The 22,636-nt window shown below is 42.5% G+C and overlaps 1 protein-coding gene across 1 annotated transcript in view; it reads right to left on the bottom strand.

Annotated features, from left to right (window-relative positions):
- Positions 1-22,354, bottom strand: part of LAMA3 (laminin subunit alpha 3) — a 249,144-nt gene extending 226,790 nt beyond the window's left edge. The window contains exon 1 of the mRNA XM_072735102.1: positions 21,806-22,354. Coding sequence (XP_072591203.1) covers positions 21,806-22,102 — 297 coding nt within the window. The 5' untranslated portion in view covers positions 22,103-22,354. The remainder of the gene's footprint in view (positions 1-21,805) is intronic.
- Between the last annotated feature and the right edge of the window lie 282 nt (positions 22,355-22,636).

The raw sequence follows: 22,636 nt of genomic DNA, 5'->3' as shown, positions 1-22,636 counted from the left end.
TCTGAATTGTATCAAGACTATTACTAGCCTAGACATATGGGAAATAGCAAATATAACAGAAGGGGCTGGAAGGCAAAGGGACAAAACTGTTCAAATAAACAATACAGAGTTGAGATCTAAGGTTGGAAGGCCCTGGAAAATAAGCCAATGTTTCAGAGACCCACAAAGGGACCTATGCTTTTTCAGAAGGATGGGGAAAAAAGTCTATCTTATTTGTAACATTGTTGATGCTTCTACTTAACTGAAAGCCTCTTGTATACAATGCTTCCCAGCTAAATTCACAGTATAACACTGTATTGTTCTAAGACATGAGAGATTGATTACAGCAATGCTCCTAATATAATTTTTTTTGTTTAAACACTCATCCAGGGGCAGCCCGGGTGGCTCAGTGGTTTAGTGCCGCCTTCGGCCCAGGGTGTGATCCTGGAGACCGGGATCGAGTCCCGCGTCAGGCTCCCTGCCTGCTTCTTTTTTTTTTTTTTTTCTTTTTCCCCTGCCTGCTTCTGCCTGTGTCTCTGCCTCTCTCAGTGTGTTTCCCATGAATAAATAAATAAAATATTAAAAAAAATAAACACTCATCCATTTATCCACCGTCTTAGAATTGCCAACGTGTAGAGCACAAACAACTACTAAGAGTTGGCCCCTGCCCCAAAAGAAATGTAGCAGGAGGGAAGAGAAGTAGCTCAAATACAATATATTACCGGAAGTTGCTAAAATCAAGCTAGCATGAGGATATTTAAACCCAGGAGAGGCATGCCATGCATTACTTGGCTTCATCTTCATGACCCTCTCAGGCTTATATCAAGGTATTCAAAACTTCAAGGCAAAGAAGAGAAGGCTCAGAGAGGTGAAGTGTCTCCCCTCAAACCACACAGCTAGGATGTGCTGGAATCAGGACCTGTGTGTGGGTCTGGTGATGTTACTCACAGGCAGAACGCCTTCCATCCTTATCAAACTGTTCTGTGAGCTCCATCAAAGAGCTCTGTCTTCCATTTGGATGGAATGTGAGACCACACCGAAACAGCACTTATGTAAACTTTCCACATACCTGCCCACAACCTGGGAAAGAGACCCAGCTCGGGTCTCTACAAGTTCCATGTTAGTCAAATTATTTAGCCTCCCTTCAGCTCTGTTTTCCCTTTGCTAAAATGGGCTAACCCTCCAATCGTATGCAGTGGTTGTGAAAATTCAATGAGATGTCATCCAGGAAGTGATCATACTAATAACAACCATCCAACCCCTGGGGTATTTGTTTAAAATGGAGATCTCAGGTCCTACATCCCTGCATGGAGGCTGTGTCTCTGAGCCAAGAATCAGAATTTTTAGCAAAAACCTCAGCTAATTCTTCCATCCACTGCAGTCTGGGACCACAGAGGCAGCAGTGACAGGCACAGGCGAGGTGTGCCACTAGAGACCCATCTTGCAGCAACAGTCACAGAAGTAGCTGCATTGACAGTAGTGACGACAAAAGGAAACACCCACCTGCCAAACAGGGCACCTTGCACTTTGTACATGGTGACTCGATTTTCATGATAAATCTATTAAGATGAGTATAATGAGTCGGCCCTTTTACAGATAAGGAGACAGAGACTCAAAGAGGTTGAGCAACTTGCCTAAGTGGTATAGCCAAGAGAGGAAACCTCGGAGGGAGGCTGGAGGGTAGAAGGTGAGAGAGATAGTGGGGGGAGAAGAAGGAGGCAGGGAGCGGCAGTAACTGTCCAGCACCAGGAAGCAGCATCGAATCTGCTCACTGCCCCTCAGAAATTGGGCCTTGGCCAGAGAAACGTGTCCCGCTGGCCCCCACCTGCCTGTGAGTCAGGTAGGACCAGGTAAAGGAAGAGGCTTTTCAGCTTCTCCACCCCTTGACAATTGAGAAGTGTGTTTTTTCTGTTGGTACAGTGTTTCACTCTATTACCTCTTTCACTCTTCTAGGAATTATTTCACACATTCTCGAAGCTCCTCAAACCTCCTCCCTCTTCCCCTCTCCTGAGGAATTTACTGAATATGCCCGTCTTCCTAAACCACAAACCTCCCTGCATTTCTGCCCACACACCTGCTTTGCCTCCCATTGCTGTGGAGAAGCTGTCTTGTGCTCCAAAGTCTCCCCCTCCCCGTCCCCCCTCCCCACATGCTGAATCTGCCCTCCCTACCTGCTCCAGGGCTTTGTATCTGCAATTACACCCCCTAAACACACACACTCTTCCGTATCTCACTGTAGCCCTCTACTGGATCATTCCTATCAGACAAACCTCCACTTTCCCCTCACTCACTCCCCTCCACCCACACTGATCCTTGCTATTCCTCATTCACACCAAGCACCTTCCCATCTCAGGGTCTTTGCATTTGCTGTTCCCTCTCCCAACAATATGCTTTTCCCAGACTTCAGTCCCTTTTCCCAGAGGTCTTCCCTATTCACTCCATCAAAAGCAGTGCTGCACTGTGGCATCTCTTTCTACTGTCATATCTGTTTTCTCTTTCTTCTGAACAGAAAGTACTTATCATTTGCTGATTTTGCTATCATCCTTATTGCCTTGTAAGTGCCTTGAAAACAGGGACTTGTTCACTACCTAGAACAATATCTGGCACATGGTAGGCACTTAATACTTGTTCACTTAGTTAATAAATTAAAATGGCATAAACTATTTTGGGACTCTAAGAAACATACTAGAAAGTGATAAACAAGTTAATTAGTGATAAGAAGGATCAGTCATCCCAGACACAGCCCTCTCTCTCCCCAGAGGGAAAAAGGGTGTGTGTGTGTGTGTGTGTGTGTGTGAGAGAGAGAGAGAGAGAGAGAGAGAGAGAGAGAGAGATTTTACCTATTTTTTTTTTAAAGGCATAGGGGCAGAGGAAGAAGAGGGAGAATCTTCAGCAGGCTCTATGCCCAGCACTGAGTCCAACATGGGAGTTGATCCTACAACCCTGAGATCACGACCTGAGCCAAAAATCAAGAGTCAGATGCTCAACTGACTAAGCCACCCAGGCACCCCTGATTTTACTTCTTATGTCAGAAAGTAAACTCTTGATATTCAAAAACAACAAATTGCAGACTCTTGTCACTAAACTCATTAGAAAGCACAGTGTAACTAAATTTAGACCAGATTTTCTCCTCTAATGGAAGTCTACTTGTCTCATCCCTCAGGGCCTCCAAGAAGCCATTCCCAGCTCCTAACTTCCAACCATTTGTCTGCTCTGGCCAGGAAGCACCACTCATGCTCAGCTCAGCTCTCCCATCTTTCTATGGTACCTCTCTCATTTCAGAGACTTCTCAGGTACTAATTTTTCTTGCTTACCTTCCCATCATGGCCAAATCAGAGAACAAAGAAAGAAAATGATGGTAATCCTCTTGGCCACAATATGCTTCTTGTTGATTTCTTTCCATTCAGAAGAAGTTTCCCCAGAACTATGTCTCCATCTCCTAATCTACTCCACCCACCACATCTGACCTCTTTATCAAAGCCTTGATATTTCCACCTCCTCAATAACCTTTAGTTACAGTTACAATTTATTAAACACTAACTACGCCCCAGATGTATATGGTTTACTTCATGTAATCCTCAGGATAACCTTATGAACTAAGTGGTATTATATCCCCATTTTACAGAAGATGAGACCAAGGTTCACAGAGGTTACATAACTCACTCAGGGTTACATCCTTAGGAAGAGATGCTTTCAAAGGGAGCTCTATTAATTCCAAAGCCCATGTTCTTAACTCTGACACCATACCATCTACTTTTGGAGGTTCTAGTACCAAATAGTTCGTTCTTGAAAGAACCCAATAAGTTCCTTCTGGAAGTTTTTAAACTCATATTTTGATGGTCTCCATACATTCCTCTTTCTTCCACTTCTCCCTCTATTCTCTTGTTCTCTGTATGTTGTGTTGGCATTTTACTGGCAAATAAGGGGTCACTCAGTACCTGTCATTGCATGTAAGTTACCTGCTCTAACACAAGTTCAGGTTTACAAAGTGGGCCAGGTCACATTTACTTCTCCCCCAAACCCAAACTACTTCCTTCCAAGAGTTTCATGCCAAAGCCTAAGTTGATGAGAACCCATCTGCCCTAATAGTGTACTCATTCAACCATCAACTACTGACCTGCTAAGAGCCAGATACTGCCCTTGGGGACATAGTCTGACCGTGACCTGGTTCATTCCTCGAGCCAAGCTTTTCCCTTTCAATTTCCTTTTAGTTACTCATCTTTTCATGAATCAATGATACTCCTCACTGCTTTACTCTCCTATTGTCCCTCAACTCTTTTGTTCAAAGCTTTTCTTTCTTTTTTTTTTTTTCAATTCATAAGAGACAGAGAGAGAGAGGCAGAGACACAGGCAGAGGGAGAAGCAGGCTCCATGCAGGATGCCCAATGTGGGACTCGATCCTGGGTCTCCAGGATCACACCCTGGGCTGAAGGCAGCGCTAAACCCCTGAGCCACCCGGGCTGCCCAGTTCAAAGCTTTTAAATTTCATCAGTCACTTAAATTCTTTTGAGGACCAGAAGGGATATAAATCCATACAAAACCAAAATGAAGTATTTATAAATTCTGTAAAGGATACAGAGGTCTCACTCAGGCATAACATTCAAAACACACAACAACTAGGGCAGCATGGCTTTCTGAATTCCTAGAACACACTGTGCCTGTTCCCACATCACAGCCCTTGTACCTGTTGGTCCCTCTGCATGGAACACATTTTCCCACCCTCTTCATGAGGCTGATTTCTTCCCAACCCCCAGGTTTCTGTACCAATAACACCTCCTTAGAAAAGCCTCTCCATTTACTGAACCTAGAGAAGCTTCCCTTCACTAATCACTTTGACAATAAGGAGGGCACATGATGAGATGAACACTGGGTGTTATACTATATGTTAGCAAATTGAATTTAAATAAAATATTCTTTTAAATATTGCTTATTCCCTCTATGATATAACCATAATCTATAATTATTGTAATATGTTTACTCATTGGTTGCAGTCTCCACAGATAACACCACCTCCATGCAGGTAGAGACCTTTGTCACCTTGTTCAAATTTGTATTCCCAGCCCACAATGTCCTTGTCCCCGGTGCCTGGAACATAGATGTCAATAAGTATTTGTTTAATACAGGAGTGAGGGATGCCTGGGTGGCTCAGCGGCTGAGCTTCTGCCTTCAGCTCAGGGTGTGATCCCCGAGTCCCGCGATCAAGTCCCACATCGGGCTTCCTGCATGGAGCCTGCTTCTCCCTCTGCCTATGTCTCTGCCTCTCTTTGTGTGTCTCTCATGAATAAATAAATAAAATCTTTTTAAAAAAATAGAGGAGTGAATGAATATTACACAAATTCTCAGGTAGCAGTTCTTTCCTTCATTGATAAGAATCTACATTAAGAACCATCCAGGGCAGGGAGGCCTGAGTGGCTCAGCGTTTTAGCGCTGCCTTCAGCCCAGGGTATGATCCTAGAGACCCGGGATCGAGTCCCACATCAGGCTCCCAGCATGGAGCCTGCTTCTCCCTCTGCTTGTGTCTCTGTCTCTGTGTGTGTATGTGTCTCGTATGAGTAAATAAATAAAATCTTAAAAAAAAAAAAAAAAAAAAAAGAACCATCCAGGGCCACCTGGGTGGCTCAGTCGGTCTCTGCATTGTGAGATGGAGATGGAGCCCAGCTTCGGGCTCTGCACTCGGTGGGGAGTCTGCTTGAGGATTCTCTCCCCCTCTCCCTCTGCCCCTCCCTTGCTTGTACCCTCTCTCTCCCCGTCTCTTCTCCCTCCCTCTCTCTCTCTCCCTCTCAAGTAAATACGTAAATCTTTTTTTTAAAATCATCCACAAAAATTCTACCAGCTTGGGGATCCCTGGGTGGCGCAGCGGTTTGGCGCCTGCCTTTGGCCCAGGGCGCGATCCTGGACACCCGGGATCGAGTCCCACATCAGGCTCCCGGTGCATGGAGCCTGCTTCTCCCTCTGCCTGTGTCTCTGCCTCTCTCTCTCTCTCTCACTGTGTGCCTATCATAAATAAATAAAAATTAAAAAAAAATTAAAAAAAAAAATTCTACCAGCTTCCAGGAGCTGAGATGGTCAATGAAAGCAAGCCAATCTGAAAATAACAATCAAGATTTCATTATTCACTGCAACAGTGAAGGCAAGAGGTAAAAATGCCAGCATCCCAGTGCTCCATTTTTCTCCATGGAACAGCACCAGGCAGGGGTCACATGACAGAAGTATCTCACTGCCCAGGAGCCCCAAACAAAAGGCTCCTGCCTTTTTATGATTCCATAAGGTTGAGGGTAAAGAGAAGGGGAGAGCAGAAGTAGAAAAATACCCCATCACCATGGGTAAAAGTGCCTCAGCCATAGCATCCCATAAGAAGTCTCAGGGGAGGCACCTGGGAAGTCCTGGAAGTCCCTGAATCTAAGCTCTAGGACTGGGAATGTAGATGAGCATAGGAGCATGGCTGGTCCAGGGGTACCTGAACACTTGGCTGCAACTCCCTCGAGAAAACTGCAATGCACTCATTGTGTACAGGTCTGGTGTGGGGAGGGCAGCTTCCCCCATGAAGCCTGCCAGTCAAAGCCTTCTAATTGTCTGTGGATCAGCCTAAAAGATAACATACAGGATTTTGACTTCCCGAAGGACTCTCATCCCCTCTTATTTAAAAATCCTTTTGGTGGTGCCATACACTCTGCACAGTTAGTTCTTCCCCATAGCTGATCCCAATCCTTTGTGTTACAACATTACATATCCCCTTCTATTTTGTCTTAAGTGAAGATGGGGAACACTGGTTACAAACATCTTTGTAACGATTCTGAAGACCCTCAGCCACATCTTCCTTGTGGTTAGTCAAGAAGTTCTACTGTGATTTGTTTCATCTTCAATCGTCCTAAGTTAGAGTGACAGTTGCTGTACCTATTAGTCAGAGAAAACACCACCAGAACCTAGGCCAGCAAGCAATCAAAGAAAATTGAGGCTGCAGGTAACTCCAAGTATATGAGACGTAAAAAAAGTTCCATGCTGCTTAGAGAAAAGGAATGAAGGTTTTATTACTATTAGAAAGAGTGACTTCAACAGCTATATTTTTACTCAGATAAAAGTCCACTAAGTTGACCTGAAATAAATGAAATAAAAAAAAAAAAACTCAACTAGTTTATGGCAACCTTACTAAGGGATTTTCTTTCTTTTTTATTTTTATAAATTTATTTTTTATCGGTGTTCAATTTGCCAACATATAGAATAACACCCAGTGCTCATCCCATCAAGTGCCCACCTCAGTGCCCATCACCCAGTCACCCCCACCCCCCGCCCACCTCCCCTTCCACCACCCCTAGTTCCTTTCCCAGAGCTGGGAGTCTTTCATGTTCTGTCTCCCTTTCTGATATTTCCCACTCATTTTTTCTCCTTTCCCCTTTATTCCCTTTCACTATTTTTCATATTCCCCAAATGAATGAGACCATATGTTTGTCCTTATCCGATTGCTTTATTTCACTCAGCATAATAGTTAAAAATACATCTGCCCTACGACCCAGCAGTTGCACTGCTGGGGATTTACCCCAAAGATACAGATGCAATGAAACACAGGGGGATGCCTGCACCCCGATGTTTATAGCAGCACTAAGGGATTTTCTTAAAGAGGTCTCCCACCAGGCAGCTCAGGTGGCTCAGCAGTTTAGCATCACCTTCAGCCTAGGGTGTGATCCTGGAGACTAGGGATCAAGTCCCACATCAGGCTCCCTACGTGGAGCCTGCTTCTGCCTGTGTCTGTGCCTCTCTCTCTCACAAATATATAAATAATTAAAAAAAAAAAAAGAGGTCTCCCACCATTTTCTGCTGATTTTTCTGGTTCATTAAAAATATTCAAAATCACATTAAAGATACATTAAGTGGTCAGTTGTCACAATAAAATAGGAAAGGCACCTGGAAACAGAGAAGACAAGAGGAAAATTCCAAAGTCTCAAATTTCTGTTCTCATCAAATCACTACACAAACTACCTTGCATGGAACCTTTGCCACCAATGTCTTCTGTGCACACAAATCCTCAGCAGTATTAGTCTCTGTAGAGCCAATCCCAGGACATAGGGAATTGGCCCTTTCATTTCACAATCCTACGCCAGCCTTCCCCTGATGTAATCCCTCAACCCTCACTAGTGGTGAAGGAATCATCCAACCACTAGACTCTATGCAAAAGGAATCCAAGGCTCATGGTATCCATTGTCCCCAAACTCCCAGTCTCACTTGCATTAGTCAATCCTTACTTTATGGCTCTCTGATATGCTCTTCACATTTAAAGATACTTTAATGTGAATGATCCCTAAATATTTGTTCAGCCAAGAGCAACCTCATTCTATTTAGGGACTACACTTTGAATTGCCAGATTACAAAGTCTCAAGGGCAGAGACCCTAGAACTATCCAGGGAGCCTCATGAAGTGCCCTTCATGCTCCACTCCCACACACAGATAACTCACACACTGAATAGTCAGTAAGTACTGCTGACTGACAGAGAGACAGGTTATCTGATTTAAAGTTAAAGTTACTGCAATGAAAAAATAAATAAATAAAAAATAAAGTTACTGCAATGGACTGAATATTTGTATGCCCCCCACATACACCACCACAATTCCATATATTAAGTCCTGACCCCCAAGATAATGGTATTAGGATGAATTGAATGGAATGAGTACCCTTATAAGAGAGACCCCAGAGAGATCTCTCATTTCTCCCACCATATGCAGACACAGCAAAATAATATGAACTGGAAGTAGGTCTTCACTAGACACTGAACCTGCCCACATCTTGACCTTGGATGTCCCAGCCTCCAGAACTGTGAGAAAGAATTTCCTTTGTTTATAAGTTACTCAATCTATTGTATTTTGTTATGGCAGCCCAAATAGATGAACAGTTACCATATTAGTCTTCCAGGCTGCCATAGCAAAATACCAGAAACTGGGTGGATGAGAACAACAGAAATGAATGCCTTGTCTCAGTTCTGGAAGCTCGAAGTCTGATATTGAGGTGTTGGCAGGGCCCTACTTCCTCTGAAACCTGTAAAGGAAGGATCCTTCCTTGCCTCTTGCAGCTTCTTGGTCTTAGCCACTGTATCAGATATCTCTACCTGGAAACTCAACACTTCAGGGCCACGCCTGTCTTCCAAAGGCAGGTTGTTGAAATTCAGGTATTTTTTTGTCAAGCAGCACTTGTACACAGGTGTTACTCCAGTAGGAAAATTTGATGATGGTGTTGCCCTTTGAAAGTTTCTTCACAAAGCATCTATGGAGTATCTGTGACATGCTGCCAGAGGGAAAACAGATGTGAGCAGGAAAATGGGGCCCCACTCTCAGAGTGCCCTAGATCTATCTAATAAGGACACCAGACATGGAAATAAATGGCTCCAAGGCGATGAATGGAATTAGTGAGATGGTGCACAGCTGGGCAGAAACTCTGAAGGAGGAGTAGTTGGCTCAGCAGTGGCAGCATAGTATAGCGGCTAAGAGCATGAACTCTGCAGCCAGAGTATCTGGCTGCCCCATGTACTAGCTTTCTGATCCTAAACAAATCACTTAAACTCTCATGCTTCCATTTCCTCTCTATAATATGAGCATGCAAAGAGTACCCCCTTCATAAACTGTTGTGAGGATTAAGATGTTGGTACATGTAAAGTGCTTTAGAACATTGCCAAGCATAAGTAAGTGTTACATAAGTGTGTTTTTTTTTTATTTTTTAATTTTTATTTATTTATGATAGTCACAGAGAGAGAGAGAGGCAGAGACACAGGCGGAGGGAGAAGCAGGCTCCATGCACCGGGAGCCCGATGTGGGATTCGATCCCGGGTCTCCAGGATCACGCCCCGGGCCAAAGGCAGGCGCCAAACCGCTGCGCCACCCAGGGATCCCCATAAGTGTGTTTTAAATTAATACCCTGCACTATGCAGGGGAATACATCCCCTGATCACTAGGCTGCTTTTCCTGCTCCCCATTCTGCCTCTTTATTTGGTATCATTTCTGTGCCCAGCATATGCAGTATATGGTATAACTTGAAAGAAGTGGAGAATTGCTTCTTTTTCCCACTTCTCACAGTTAAGCTATGCATAAACAATCTAATTAAAACCCATATTCTTTCTAGCTAATGTTCATTTATTAATCTCACATGTATTTTCTGAGCATCTAGGATGGGAAAACGACTAAGAACATAAAATATGTTTATGACATTGAAAAAAAATGGCAGGACACATGAGATTCAATGAGTTGGCTTTCCCCAGGGCATTTTCCACCCTGCTGGCATGAGGGATCTAATCAAGCCTCTGTTAGTTCATGCAAAAAGTGCTTTTTTTTTTTTTTTTTTTTTTTAATGAAGCAGAAAAAAGGCTCCCTGCCTCTGAGCAGAGACAGCCTTGCCCAGGCTGGATTTCAGCCCCCACATGTCCCCTGGCCACAAGCCCATGTATACAGTCAATTCCATTGACTAAGACCACTGAGGTATCATTTAATGAACCTTTTTCCTCACTAGGCAAATGGTTCCAGAATGTTGATCAAGGGTTAATGCAGGTTTCATGAAAGCCTGAATCACAACCAAAAAAAAAAAAAAAAAATTTACACTCTGGAAGAATATATTATTGCCACCAAAATTAACCCTAAAAAAATGTTACTTTTTTTTTTTTAATGATAAAAGTTGTTTATGGGGCACCTGGATGGCTTAGTCAGTTAAGCATCTGCCTTCAGCTTAGGTCATGATCACAGGGTCCTAGGATTGAGCCCCACATCGGGTTCCTTGCTTATCGGGGAGCCTGCATCTCCCTCTCCCTTTGCCTGCCACCCCCCTCACTTGCACTCTCTCTCTCTCTGTCAGATGAATAAATCTTTAAAATCTTTTAAAAAATAAAATTGTTTAAGGTTTGACAGATGAATTTAAGTTCATAAAGAATTTCCTTGCATTTAATAAAGATGCTAAAAATGTTCTTTGCATTTTTAAATATTTACAGTTTCTTTTTTTTTTTCAAAGTTCTGTGCATAAAAATAAATATATAGAAACAACCCCATCATCAGTATCTGCATCAGTTATCCTTGGTGGTGGGCTCACCATTTACAAGGAATAGATCATTCAACACAACCTGTTGTAGAAACTGTCATACTAGCAGGGACTTCTAACTTGAAGAACCACCCAGGACTGTTATCACCCAGAGGACTTTATCTATCAACTAGCAATTACCTATGAAATCAATGAATGTAGTCATTAGCTTTATTGAGTGTGACCAACTGCCACTCCTGCTAGTGGTGATGTCTATGTCCTATGCTGACTTCAAGAATTAAAGATTCAGGTGTAGTAAAGAAGAGAAATAAATCCCCTGTTCCATGCTAGTCACTGTGAAAAGCATGTGTAAGGCAACTGAATTGAGGGTTAAGGATTCATCTTGCTAATGTCAAAAGCGACACTAACAAGATTCTCAGCCTCATCTACCATATGATGGGCCTCTGCCCAGGTCTCCAGGAGCAAGCTTCACTTCCTTCACCAAACAAAGGCTTATAACTACCTCCCTGCAAAGGCTTTCTGTTAGATTTTCATTTCAGCACAAGTGATGAAATAGAAAGCCCAGGATGGTCTTATTCTGGAGGCTTTCTAATATTTACTTTGTACCTTTTTCCTTCTTGCATGCTGCCCCACATTTCAATCTTCTGTCTCCTTCTTTTGCTCATTGAGCTGTCTTAGTTTTTCCTGATACTTTTTAACTGGTGATACTTTTTAACTTTTAATTTAATTCCTCTTGCATTTTCAAACAAGCCACTGCTAAAGCCTCTTGTCCTTTAACAATAACATCAAGTTCCACAGCAGTCCAGCTGCCTTTGCCTCAAGGCCCTCAGCTGGGTTGAAAGCTTCTGAAACATCACAGAGAGAAGGATGCAGCTGAACACCTTCAGCTGGCAATGTTACAAGCCACAGGTACTAGCCGGGAGCTCACCGTGTGGTTCAGGAAGGGCAACCTCTCCGTCTCCAAGGCCAGCTGCATGGACAGTTGTCCAATTCCATGGCCATACTCCCCCTAAAATAGTTCTTTAATTAATATCAAAATGTGCCCCTATGTAAGCAAATAATATCTAAACTAGTTATTAACACAGTACAAAAACAAATTAACATTGCTATTCTATAAAAACCACTTTGCCTGTGGATTATTTAGTATGCCAACTATGTTCAGTATACAATGCACTGTACCTTTCATTATTAAAATAATTTCTTAAGGACACCCGGGTGGCTCACATGGTTAAGCATTGGACTCTTAATTTTGGCTCAGGTCATTATCTCAAGGTCATGATCAAGCACCATATAGATCTCCCTCCCCCTTGCCCTTCCCCTCACTCACTCATGCCTGCTCTCTAAATAAATAAGATTTAAAAAAAAAAAAAAAAAGAATTTTTTACTCAAAACTTTTAAATGACTATTGTGACAAATCATTGTAGTTTACCACTTTAGGTTAAAAAAACCCTAAAAACCTAACAGTTTTTCCATGCCATGAGAAATCACATTCACTGAGCACTATGTTCCATAATATATGCTTGGGTGCTTTTTATCCTCCCAATAAATGTGTGTATTATTAATTCTGTCTTTTATATTGGGAAACTAAATTATGCAATTTTCCAAGGTCAAAGAGCTGTAGAGTTAGAATTCAAACTTGGGTCTATGTGATTATAGAGCCAGAGCTGTTCACCTCTAAGTGAGAGTAATTTGATAATATATACAATGAGATGATATCCTATTCTCCCTCATAGGAGTTTCCCTGGTCTTTAAAAAAATTAGATCATAAAAACACTAGTCATCTACAGAAAGATCATGTCCATATCATTTTTGTATCCTCAGCATCTAGAATGATGCCTGGCATGTAAGGGCCACTATTTAATAAGTGTTTCTGAATGAATGAGGAAAAGAAAGAAAGAAGAAAGAAAGAAAGAAAGAAAGAAAGAAAGAAAGAAAGAAAGAAAGAAAGGAGAAAGAAAGAAAGAAAGAAAGAAAGAAAGAAAGAAAGAAAGAAAGAAATTAAAGGAATACAGATTGCAAAGGAAGAAATAAAACACATGTAATTCTGTATGTATAAAATACTGAAAAATCTACCAAAAAAACTATAGGAGGGTCATAGGATACAAGATCCATGTGCAAAAATCAATTGCCTTTCCAGTTTAGATGTGTGTGCATATAGAAATTTGTAGATATGCGTATATTTCCTAGCTTTGTCCACTGAAAGGGTCTAAATGCAGTGATACACTAGTAATAGTGAGCATTTACTAAATGGTACCTCATACCCAGATCGTGGTTTTTAAACACCACACTCATAATAAACTAACAAACAAACAAATAATGCTCCTTGAAAAACCAGTTGGTTCCAAGGCAGGAACAAAAAAAATTTTAAATGACCCTGGAATATGGAAGCACTCAAAAAGAAGATGTAAGTATGTCACCAAAAATAGCAGAGGAGAAAGCTGCAAAGATCCGTTCCTCCACTAAAGCAACAATTAATCTCACAAAAAAAAGTGTCAAAATGAACATTTCCAGAACTCTGGAATCTATTCAAAAAATTATAACAACCTATAATCAATTAATTTGAAGATAAGCCTATTGAAAATATCTAGCCTGAGAATAAGAAAAAGAATGAATAAAAATAAACAAAGCTCAAGACACCTGTAGGATCTTGACCTACAAACCAATATACACATTATGGGAGTTCCAGCAGAAGGAGAGAAAGCAGCAGAAAGGATATTTGAAGAAATAATAGTTGAAACTTCCAAAATTTGATTAAATTTTGTGATTAAATTAAATGAATCTACATATCCTAGAACTTAACAAACTCCAAGTAGGACAAACTCAAAGAGTTTCACATCAGGATATATTATATATAATCAAACTGTCAAAAGACAAAAAGAAAATCTTGAAAACAGCAAAAGAGAAGCAATTAATCATATACAAGGGACCCTAAATAAGATTAACAACCTATTTTTTCATCAGAAACCATGGAAGCCAGAAGGCATTGAGATGACATATTTAAAATGTTGAAAAGAAAAAACTGTCAGTCAAGAATTCCATACCTGGTAAAATTATCCTTCAAAAATGAGGGAGAAATTAGGACATTCCCAAATAAACAAAAGCTGAAGGAGTCTGTTGCTAGTAGACCTGCCCTATTGAAGGCTAAAAGGCTAGAGATGCTAAAGGAGTCCTGCAGGTGATATGAAAGGATGCTAGACATCAACTCAAAGCCATACAAAGAAATAAAAAACACCAGTACAATTAACTATGTAGATAAATACAAAAGCAAGTATTATTGGATTTTTGGTTTATCCCATATGATTTACAAAACACATGTACAGAACAACAATTATGTGTCAATGGGCAGCAATGTATAAAGATCTAATTTGTGACAATAACATCATAAAGAAGGGGGGATAGACCTGTATAGAAGCAGAGTTTTAGATGCTACTGAAGCTAAGCTGATATCAACTCAAACTGGACTGTTATAAATTTAGGACATTACTTGTAATCCCCAGAGTAACTACTATGAAAATAATTTTTAAATATACAGAGAAGTAAATGAGAAAGTAACCAACATGGTTCTTTAGAAAAAGAAATTAAATACAAAAGAAGGTAGTAATGGAGGAATTGAGGAACCAAAAAATATAAGACATATAGAAAACAAATAGCAAAATGGTAGAAGTAAGGCCCTCCTTATCACTAATTGCTTTAAATGTAAATGGATTAGACTTACCAATGAAAAGGCAAAGATCTGCAGAATGGATTACAAAAAATCCACAATACAGATCTACAAGAGTTCAGTTTAGATGCAAAGACACAAATAAATTGAAAGGACAGAAAAAGGTATACTATACAAATAGTAATCCAAAGAAATCTGGAGTGATCATACTAATATCAGTATCAGACAAATTAAACTTTAAAGTTAAAAATAGTTATAAAATATAAAGACACACATTACACATTGATAGAAGAGCCAATCCTTCAATAAGACATAACAGTGTAAATATATCTATACCAAACAAAAAGCCTCAATATACATGAAGCAAAACTTAACAGAATTGAAGGGAGAAATAGTTCCTAATAATAGTTGGAGACAACACTACTCCATTTCAATAACTGGTAGTTTCTCAAAAACTTAAACATACATTTATGATGTGATCTAACAATTCTACTCCTAGGAATCAAACCAAGAAAAACAAAAACATATGTCCACACAAATATTTGTTTGTGAATGTTCACAGCAGCATTATCTGTAGTAGCCAAAACCTAAAAACAATCCAAATGTCCATGATTTGAATAAAGAAAATGAGGTATAGCTATACAACAGAATATTATTTTCTACAGTAAAAAAAGTAAACTACTAAATCATACAACAATAATTATGAACCTCAAAATCATTATGCCAAGTGAAAGAAGTCAGAAACAAAAGGGGCACATAGGTGGCTAAGCCAGTTAAGTGTCCAACTCTTGATTTCAGCTCAGATTTTAGTTTCAAGGTCACGAGATCAAGTGCTGTGTTCAACTCCACACTGCGTGTGAAGCCTGCTTAAAATTCTCTCTCCCTCTCTCTCTGTCCCTACCACACCATCTCCTTACCCGCTTAAAAAAAAGTTAGACGCATAAGACCACATGTTGTTTAAAAAAAAAAAAAAAAGAGGCCACATGTTGTATAATTTCATTTATATGAAATACGCAGAAATGAGAAATTTTTAGAGACAGAAATCATAGTAGTGGAAATAGATGCAGAAATTGAGTGTGTAGACACAAGAGAACATTTGGAGCCGATGGAAATGTTCTAAAACTGGGTTCCAGTGATAGTTGCACAACTCTATAAATTTATTTAAAAACATTTAATTCACACTTACAATGGATGCTTGTTATAGTACTTAAATTACTGCCTCAATAAAAATGTTAAAAATGACTCACAAACTTCAATCTAGTTTTGGTAAAAAAAAAAAAATGAAGAAAATGTGCAATTTTTCAGATTCATATATGCACTAAAGATGTGAAATGCTCACAGCTAACTTTCTGTCATGGGTTAAGTATAGTTTTCTCATAAGTAAGGGGCTGAAATTAATAACACTTTGTCCTTCTCTTTCCCTATGACTATATACTTTTCTCAGATTAAATGATCTACATTCTCAATGGCACAGGTATTCAGATCATGAAGTAAAATCCTGCGATTCAAGGATTGAACATTCTCATTTCAACTATTCACCTTCAACAACCCTGAAGGTCCATGAGCTCAGTAATCAGTGATTCGTTAGGGCAAAGATTTTAACTGCTGCCATTCTGGTGTGTGGAACAATGTTCCTTTGCTAGTGAGTGAATGTGGCTCTCCAAAAGAAAACATTTATGTTTGTTTTCTTCGAATGATTTGTACATAAGCCTTCATTGCTAAACTTTGGCTAGTGTTCAGAAATGCAGAACAATTAGGATAATAATTTTTTGAGGGATCCCTGGGTGGCGCAGTGGTTTGGCGCTTGCCTTTGGCCCAGGGCGAGATCCTGGAGACCCGGGATCGAATCCCACATCAGGCTCCCGGTGCATGGAGCCTGCTTCTCCCTCTGCCTATGTCTCTGCCTCTCTCTCTCTCTCTCTGTGACTATCATAAATAAATAAAAATTAAAATAATAATAATAATAATTTTTTGAAAAGGATCATTCATCTTTAAATTGCTGACTGTAGTCATTTGTCTGAAGTCTCAAAATAGCTTGCAGCTAAGAATTGTTATAAATATATCAATAGAAGAGTAAATGTCTTTGATTTCTGAGCCCTTGCTCAAGACTTTCCTACCAGTTTCACAAAGGAAAAGGCCCTTGTTGAAAAGCTCACAAATGGTTTCTCTTTCACAATGGTTCTATAAACAGCTTTAGTGAAACTGAATTTCCTGTTTATTGGAGATTTGTCCAAGTTACACAAACACACAACCTAGATGGCTGTGTGGCAAGCACTCTTGCTCTTGGCTGTAACTCACATGTGTGCACTTCCCTACCAGTCATTCAGGCAAGATACACGTTCCTGTGCGTAAGTTATAATGTAATGAAGGAACATGACAAAAGATATGTTGAACTTTAGTATACAAAATCGACATAGTATGTTTGGTAAATATGTTCATTTCATTCCTTGTGAGTATAGTGTTTGTGCCAGCTAAACCAACCACAATGTTCTATTTTCAATACAGCCTTCCACTTATGTTTTACCATCATCTCTATCATACATCAGTAAATAATAATGTTTCTTGATCCATAGGTAAGTGAACATTTAAAATTGAAGAATAAGGCAGTCCCGGTGGCTCAGGCTCAGCGGTTTAGCGCCGCCTTCCGCCCAGGGTGTGATCCTGGAGTCCAGGGATCGGTCCCACGTCAGGTTCCCTGCATGGAGCCTGCTTCTCCCTCTGCCTGTGTCTCCGCCTCTCTCTCTCTCTCTCTCTCTCTCTCTCTCTGTCTCTATCTCTGTCATGAATAAATAAATAAAAATCTTTTAAAAAGAAAATTGAAGAATAGGGACGCCTGGGGGGCTCAGCAGTTGGGCATCTGCCTTTGGCTCAGGGCGTGATCCCGTGTCTGGGGATGGAGTCCCACATCCGGCTCCCTGCGAGGAGCTTGCTTCTTTCTCTGCCTGTGTCTCTGCCCTTCTCTCTCTCTCTCTGTCATGAATGAATAAATAAATCTTTAAAAAATAAAATAAAATAAAATTGAAGAATAAAATGTGACAGATTTCAGTGGTAATTACTTCTTAGCAGAACAGAATTAATTTGTGCATTTTTCTTATCTATCCTTTACATTAACTTCTTTAAGATTTTATTTACATATTCATGAGAGACACAGAGAAAGAGGCAGAGACACAGGCAGAGGGAGAAGCAGGCTCCCTGTGGGGTGCCTAATGTGGGACTCCATCTCAGGACCCTAGGATCATAACCTGAGCCAAAGGCAGACACTCAATCACTGAGCCACCCAGGTGCCCCTATATTCTTTATAGCCTTTAGCTCTGTCTTCATTCCACATCCTTTCCTTCAATATTTTCTGAGCATGTATACTCTTCCAGGCTTTGTGCTAAGCATAGGATACAGTAGTGAATCAGACAGACAAAATCCCTGAATCACAGAGCTCTCAAATATCAAAAACTTAATGTCTGAGCAGTAACAAGTATATAAAATCTTATTTAACAAATTTTAAGCCCAGAGAAACCACAATGAACATTTTTCACACAATAAATAAAATTCAAACTTTAAAAATGCCCTACCTGTTGACACATGCTATCATTCAAGAATCAGCATTATTATTATAGTCAGGACCATAAACCCAGGTTTTATTTTAAGATATGACTTTTATTCATTTTTTTACATTTTTTGCAAATTTCTTCTGGCTTGAAATTCTAAATCCTGGCTAGCCCTAAAGATTTATTTTTAGAAAGCTCAAAGAAAAAGAACTATTTTAGTTAACCCTTCTCCATTTCCCATCTTGAGCTGTATAAACAGAATCGAGATAATCATCATTCAGGTACAATCAACTGATCAATCATAATTTCCCACCCTTCTCCCATCACCCCTCAGTTTCCTGAGAAAGGATCTGTACCAGCTGCTGCCAATACAGGGCTTCTAGAACTCCCCTTCCCCATCTTGTCTCCAACACAGTTCTGTCCTCATTAGGTAAGAGCCTCTCACATCAGCAATCAGTCCATCTCAAGCCCTCGACTGTGAAAGCAGAAAGCACTATTCACCAGAGCTCTTGTTCACCCCTTATCTTTGGGGAGGAATAAGGCATAACACCAGATGGCATTCTTTTTCCACAGGCTATTCCCTGACCTAGAAATGCAGTCTGCTGAATGACCTCAGAAAAGCCACCTCCGACTCTATCTAGAACTGTGAACCAAAGTTTAAGGACCTATCTTGGAAACTCAGCACAGAAAATATGACTTTCCTGGACTTCCAGGAATGTAGTATCAACCTAGGAGCACTCAAAAGAAAATAACAGTTTAGGAGAATGAAGGTTGGCCCATTCCTAGACAAATCTAGGGGAGAGGAAACAGTTACAAATTTCCTTTATACCTTCCTTCCCTTCCTTTTACCCTTCCCAGGATCAAAACAGCTCTCTCCAAAGTTGGACGTGCCAGGCAATCTAATTGGCTGCCAGGAGGGAATATTACAACTTGTTTGTTTTACTTAAAAATGAAGAAATTCAGTTTTACTCATATATAATGTGCAGATTGCTTAGGGCCTTTACCCAGTCCACACGTCAGCTGGTCACAATGGTCTTGACTGTCTGCCCAAGAGAAAAAGAGGAGGGGATCCACCAGACTGTCATCTGACCATTACACACTGAAGCTGACATGAGCTTGGTTAAGTGGACATGCGGATTCTATTCTCCTAAGTAGTAGAACAGTTCCAACCTTATCCTAAAATGAGGAGTGACAAAGAAATCCTTGGGATGACATAGAGTCACTGCTTATCTCATGGTAAAGTACTTAAAAGACTTTAAAAGTTAGGGGTACCTGGGTGGCTCAGTGGTTTAGTGTCTGCCTTTGGCTCAGGTCCTGATCCCAGGATCCTTGGATGGAGTCCAACATCCAGCTCCCTATGGAAAGCCTGCTTCTCTCTCTGCCTGTGTCTCTGCCTCTGTGTGTGTGTGTGTGTGTGTGTGTGTGTGTGTGTGTGAATAAATAAATAAAAATCTTTTTTTAAAAAAAAAAAAAGAGCAAGACTTTAAAATTTAATGATGAGTCACATTTTTTTTTTTTACAAGAAATTCCAAATGTGCTTCCTCTGGGATGACAAGTAGCTGCCAGTCATACACTACCTGATAAATATTTACAAAAAATGGAGGCACCTACCAAAGTAAAGGTGTTGTTTCAACAATGTGTGAAAAAGTATGATTCTAAAGAAATGCACACTTTGAAAAGACTGTTTTGGAAAACAGATGTTTGGAAATGTTTTAATTTTTTTGTTGAAAAGACGGAACTGTGTTACTCTGAAAGTTGTCCTACTTGCACATTTTAAAACGTGGACACAGAATTTTATATTTTAATATTTTCAAAAAAATACTTGCAGGGAGTTTTGGATCTATTTTTTTTAATTTTTTATAGTCACACAGAGAGAGAGAGAGAGAGAGGCAGAGACACAGGCAGAGGGAGAAGCAGGCTCCATGCACCGGGAGCCCGACGTGGGATTTGATCCCGGGTCTCCAGGATCACGCCCTGGGCCAAAGGCAGGCGCTAAACCTCTGCGCCACCCAGGGATCCCCTCCCTGGATCTATTTGTTAAACCGTTAAAGCATATTACCTTCCTACCAAGAAGTACTGAATGCCACTTGAAAAGCAAACATTGCCTGGCCAAGTGTCTACTTTACAAAATTTTTAGAATAATTGAAGGATGGGGCAGAAATATGAATACCATGATTTAGTGAACTCAGACAGTGTCAGACCTGTACAGTTACACAGAATCCCATGCTCGTAAAGGCCACTCACTTAACTTAATGGTCTGCTATCACCACCTTGAAATTCATAATTTTTCAAGAAAGCGCCCTATATTTTCATTTTGCATGGCGCTCTATGAATTAATTACGCAGCTGGTTCTGGAGCTCAGTGGTCAAGGCCATCCTCCTTGAATCTGCATATTTTTGAGATATCATTTCAGCTACAATGACTAATTTCACGTATAAATGTAAAACCAACCTTGAATTGCTGGATCATAAGTGCTGACCTAAACTTATATGACCTAAATAAAAAAAGAATTATATCCATAATTACATTTGTATATTTATAAATAGTTATACACAATCACAAATTAAATATTTAGAGAAAGCAAAATTCTTTGGTGCTGTTAGTAAAGAAAATACATGCATATAATTCATAAATAAATAAGCACCTCTTGGCGTTGCACGTTCAACGGTTTGACGTGCACAAGCGAAAGTTTCTGAAACACCGACCTAGATTCTCAATGATAATTTTTTGCTTTCGGAGTCCAAGCTCCAAAATTACTCCCTCTTCCGGCAACACTTTCTTATTCCTCAGCAATATTTCCCAGTAGAATGAGGGAGGCAATTATGAATTATGGCTCGGTGGAAAGAGGATTTCAAGTCAGGACTGGGTTCAAATCCCGCTGCCCCACTTTGAGACGCAGCCACGTTTCTTAACCTGCTCCCGGGCTCCGAGCCCGGGTCCCAGCGCGGTCGTCAGGGTCGTGTGCCAAAGACCTGGGCGCACCTCCCGATGCTGGTGAAGCACCAGCAACACGACCATTTACACCAGGTGTTCGCGGGATGAGTCCGATGTCCATCTCGGAGCGCCGTGTCCATCTCAAGTGTCATTCGCCCCAGGGACCCTGGAGGCTGGCACTGCAGGCAGCGCGCTGAGGCGCGTCTCTTGCGTGACATCGGAGCGATGCTACCGAGACAACCTCAAAGTTCTCTGCAAACACGCCCGGGAAACGCACTGCCACCAACTTCTCCGACAAGGTCGGGGAGCAAGGAGGGCCTGCGGAAGGAGGCGCGCCAGGGAAGCCGCGGGGCGCTCAGGGCCTGGCCAGGCGCCACCTGAGTGCGGGAGGCAGGATGGGGCGACGGCTGCATGCACCCCGGAGCGCACCTGGGGACGTTTCTCCTCCGCGCCCGCACCCCGAACCTCAGCCTTCACTCCCCTCGCCTGCTCCCTTCGTCCCGGCCTCCGGCGGCGCACCGGCCCGGGCGGAGGGCCTGGGAGCCCTTCTCGGTGGCCTGGGACCGCCAGCGAGCGCGGGGAACGGTCCCCCTCGCTCCGCTCCGGGTCGCTGGCCAGCGCGGGGGGCGCTCCGCCCCCACCCCCAGCCCGGCACCCCCAGCTCGCTCCCTCCCGGGACCTTACCTGGATGGTGTGGCCGCTGCCCGGGGCGGTGGGTCCCCCCACCAGCTTGCAGTAGAGCTCGGGCCGGGGCCGGGGCCGCGCGCCGCCGGGCTCCCGCTCCCCGCAGGTGGCGGTGGCCCAAATCCTCGCCGCCTCCGCCAGGTTGAAGTAGGGCGGATGCAGGCTGAGCCGGGCCGCGGCCCGGGGCTCCCGAGCGGTGCTGGCGGCGGGCAGCAGGGACGGCGGCAGCAGCAGCAGCAGCAGCAGCAGCAGCAGGACTGGCCTCGAGGGCCAGCCCGGAGCCCGCGCCGCCGCCATCCTGCAGCGCGTGATCCTCCGGGAGCAGCGAGCTCGGCGCCGGGGGTGGGCGGCGGCCGCTCTGCGCCCTCTCTGCAGGCGCCCGGAGCCCGCGGCTGTGGGACCCGCGGAACAGGAGCCGCCGTGCCAGCCTCGGGCCCGCACCCCGGGTCTGTGCAGCGCGCTGCGCGCTGCAGCCTCCGCGAGCAGGGAGAGCAAAGGCGTTCCCGGGCTCTCACCCTGGCGGCTGAGGGGGGGCCGGGCCCGCCCCACCTTCCCACGCCCGGCGCACTAATCAGACTATTTCCTTTCTCCAGCGGCTCACGGTCTCAGACCCGGCGTGAAAGCCAGCTCCCGACCTCGGACAAGGGGGAAGGCTTGGGTGAGGCATCAGAGCAAACTGGCACTGCCTGCAGAACTTGCATCAAAGACACTGTGGTCTCCCGGACAAGTCTCCGTTGTCGAGCAAGTCCGGTCAATCTCTCCAACACAGGCGCCAACAATCCCTGTGGCACTACAGCCACGTGCCGAGTGTGGGATCGAAGGAATTCATGG

This window comes from Vulpes vulpes, chromosome 13 (genome assembly GCF_048418805.1).
Source record: "Vulpes vulpes isolate BD-2025 chromosome 13, VulVul3, whole genome shotgun sequence".
NCBI classification, from domain to species: domain Eukaryota; kingdom Metazoa; phylum Chordata; class Mammalia; order Carnivora; family Canidae; genus Vulpes; species Vulpes vulpes.
Note: the sequence above shows the minus strand (reverse complement) of the source record. Positions and strands in the feature narration are given on the sequence as shown.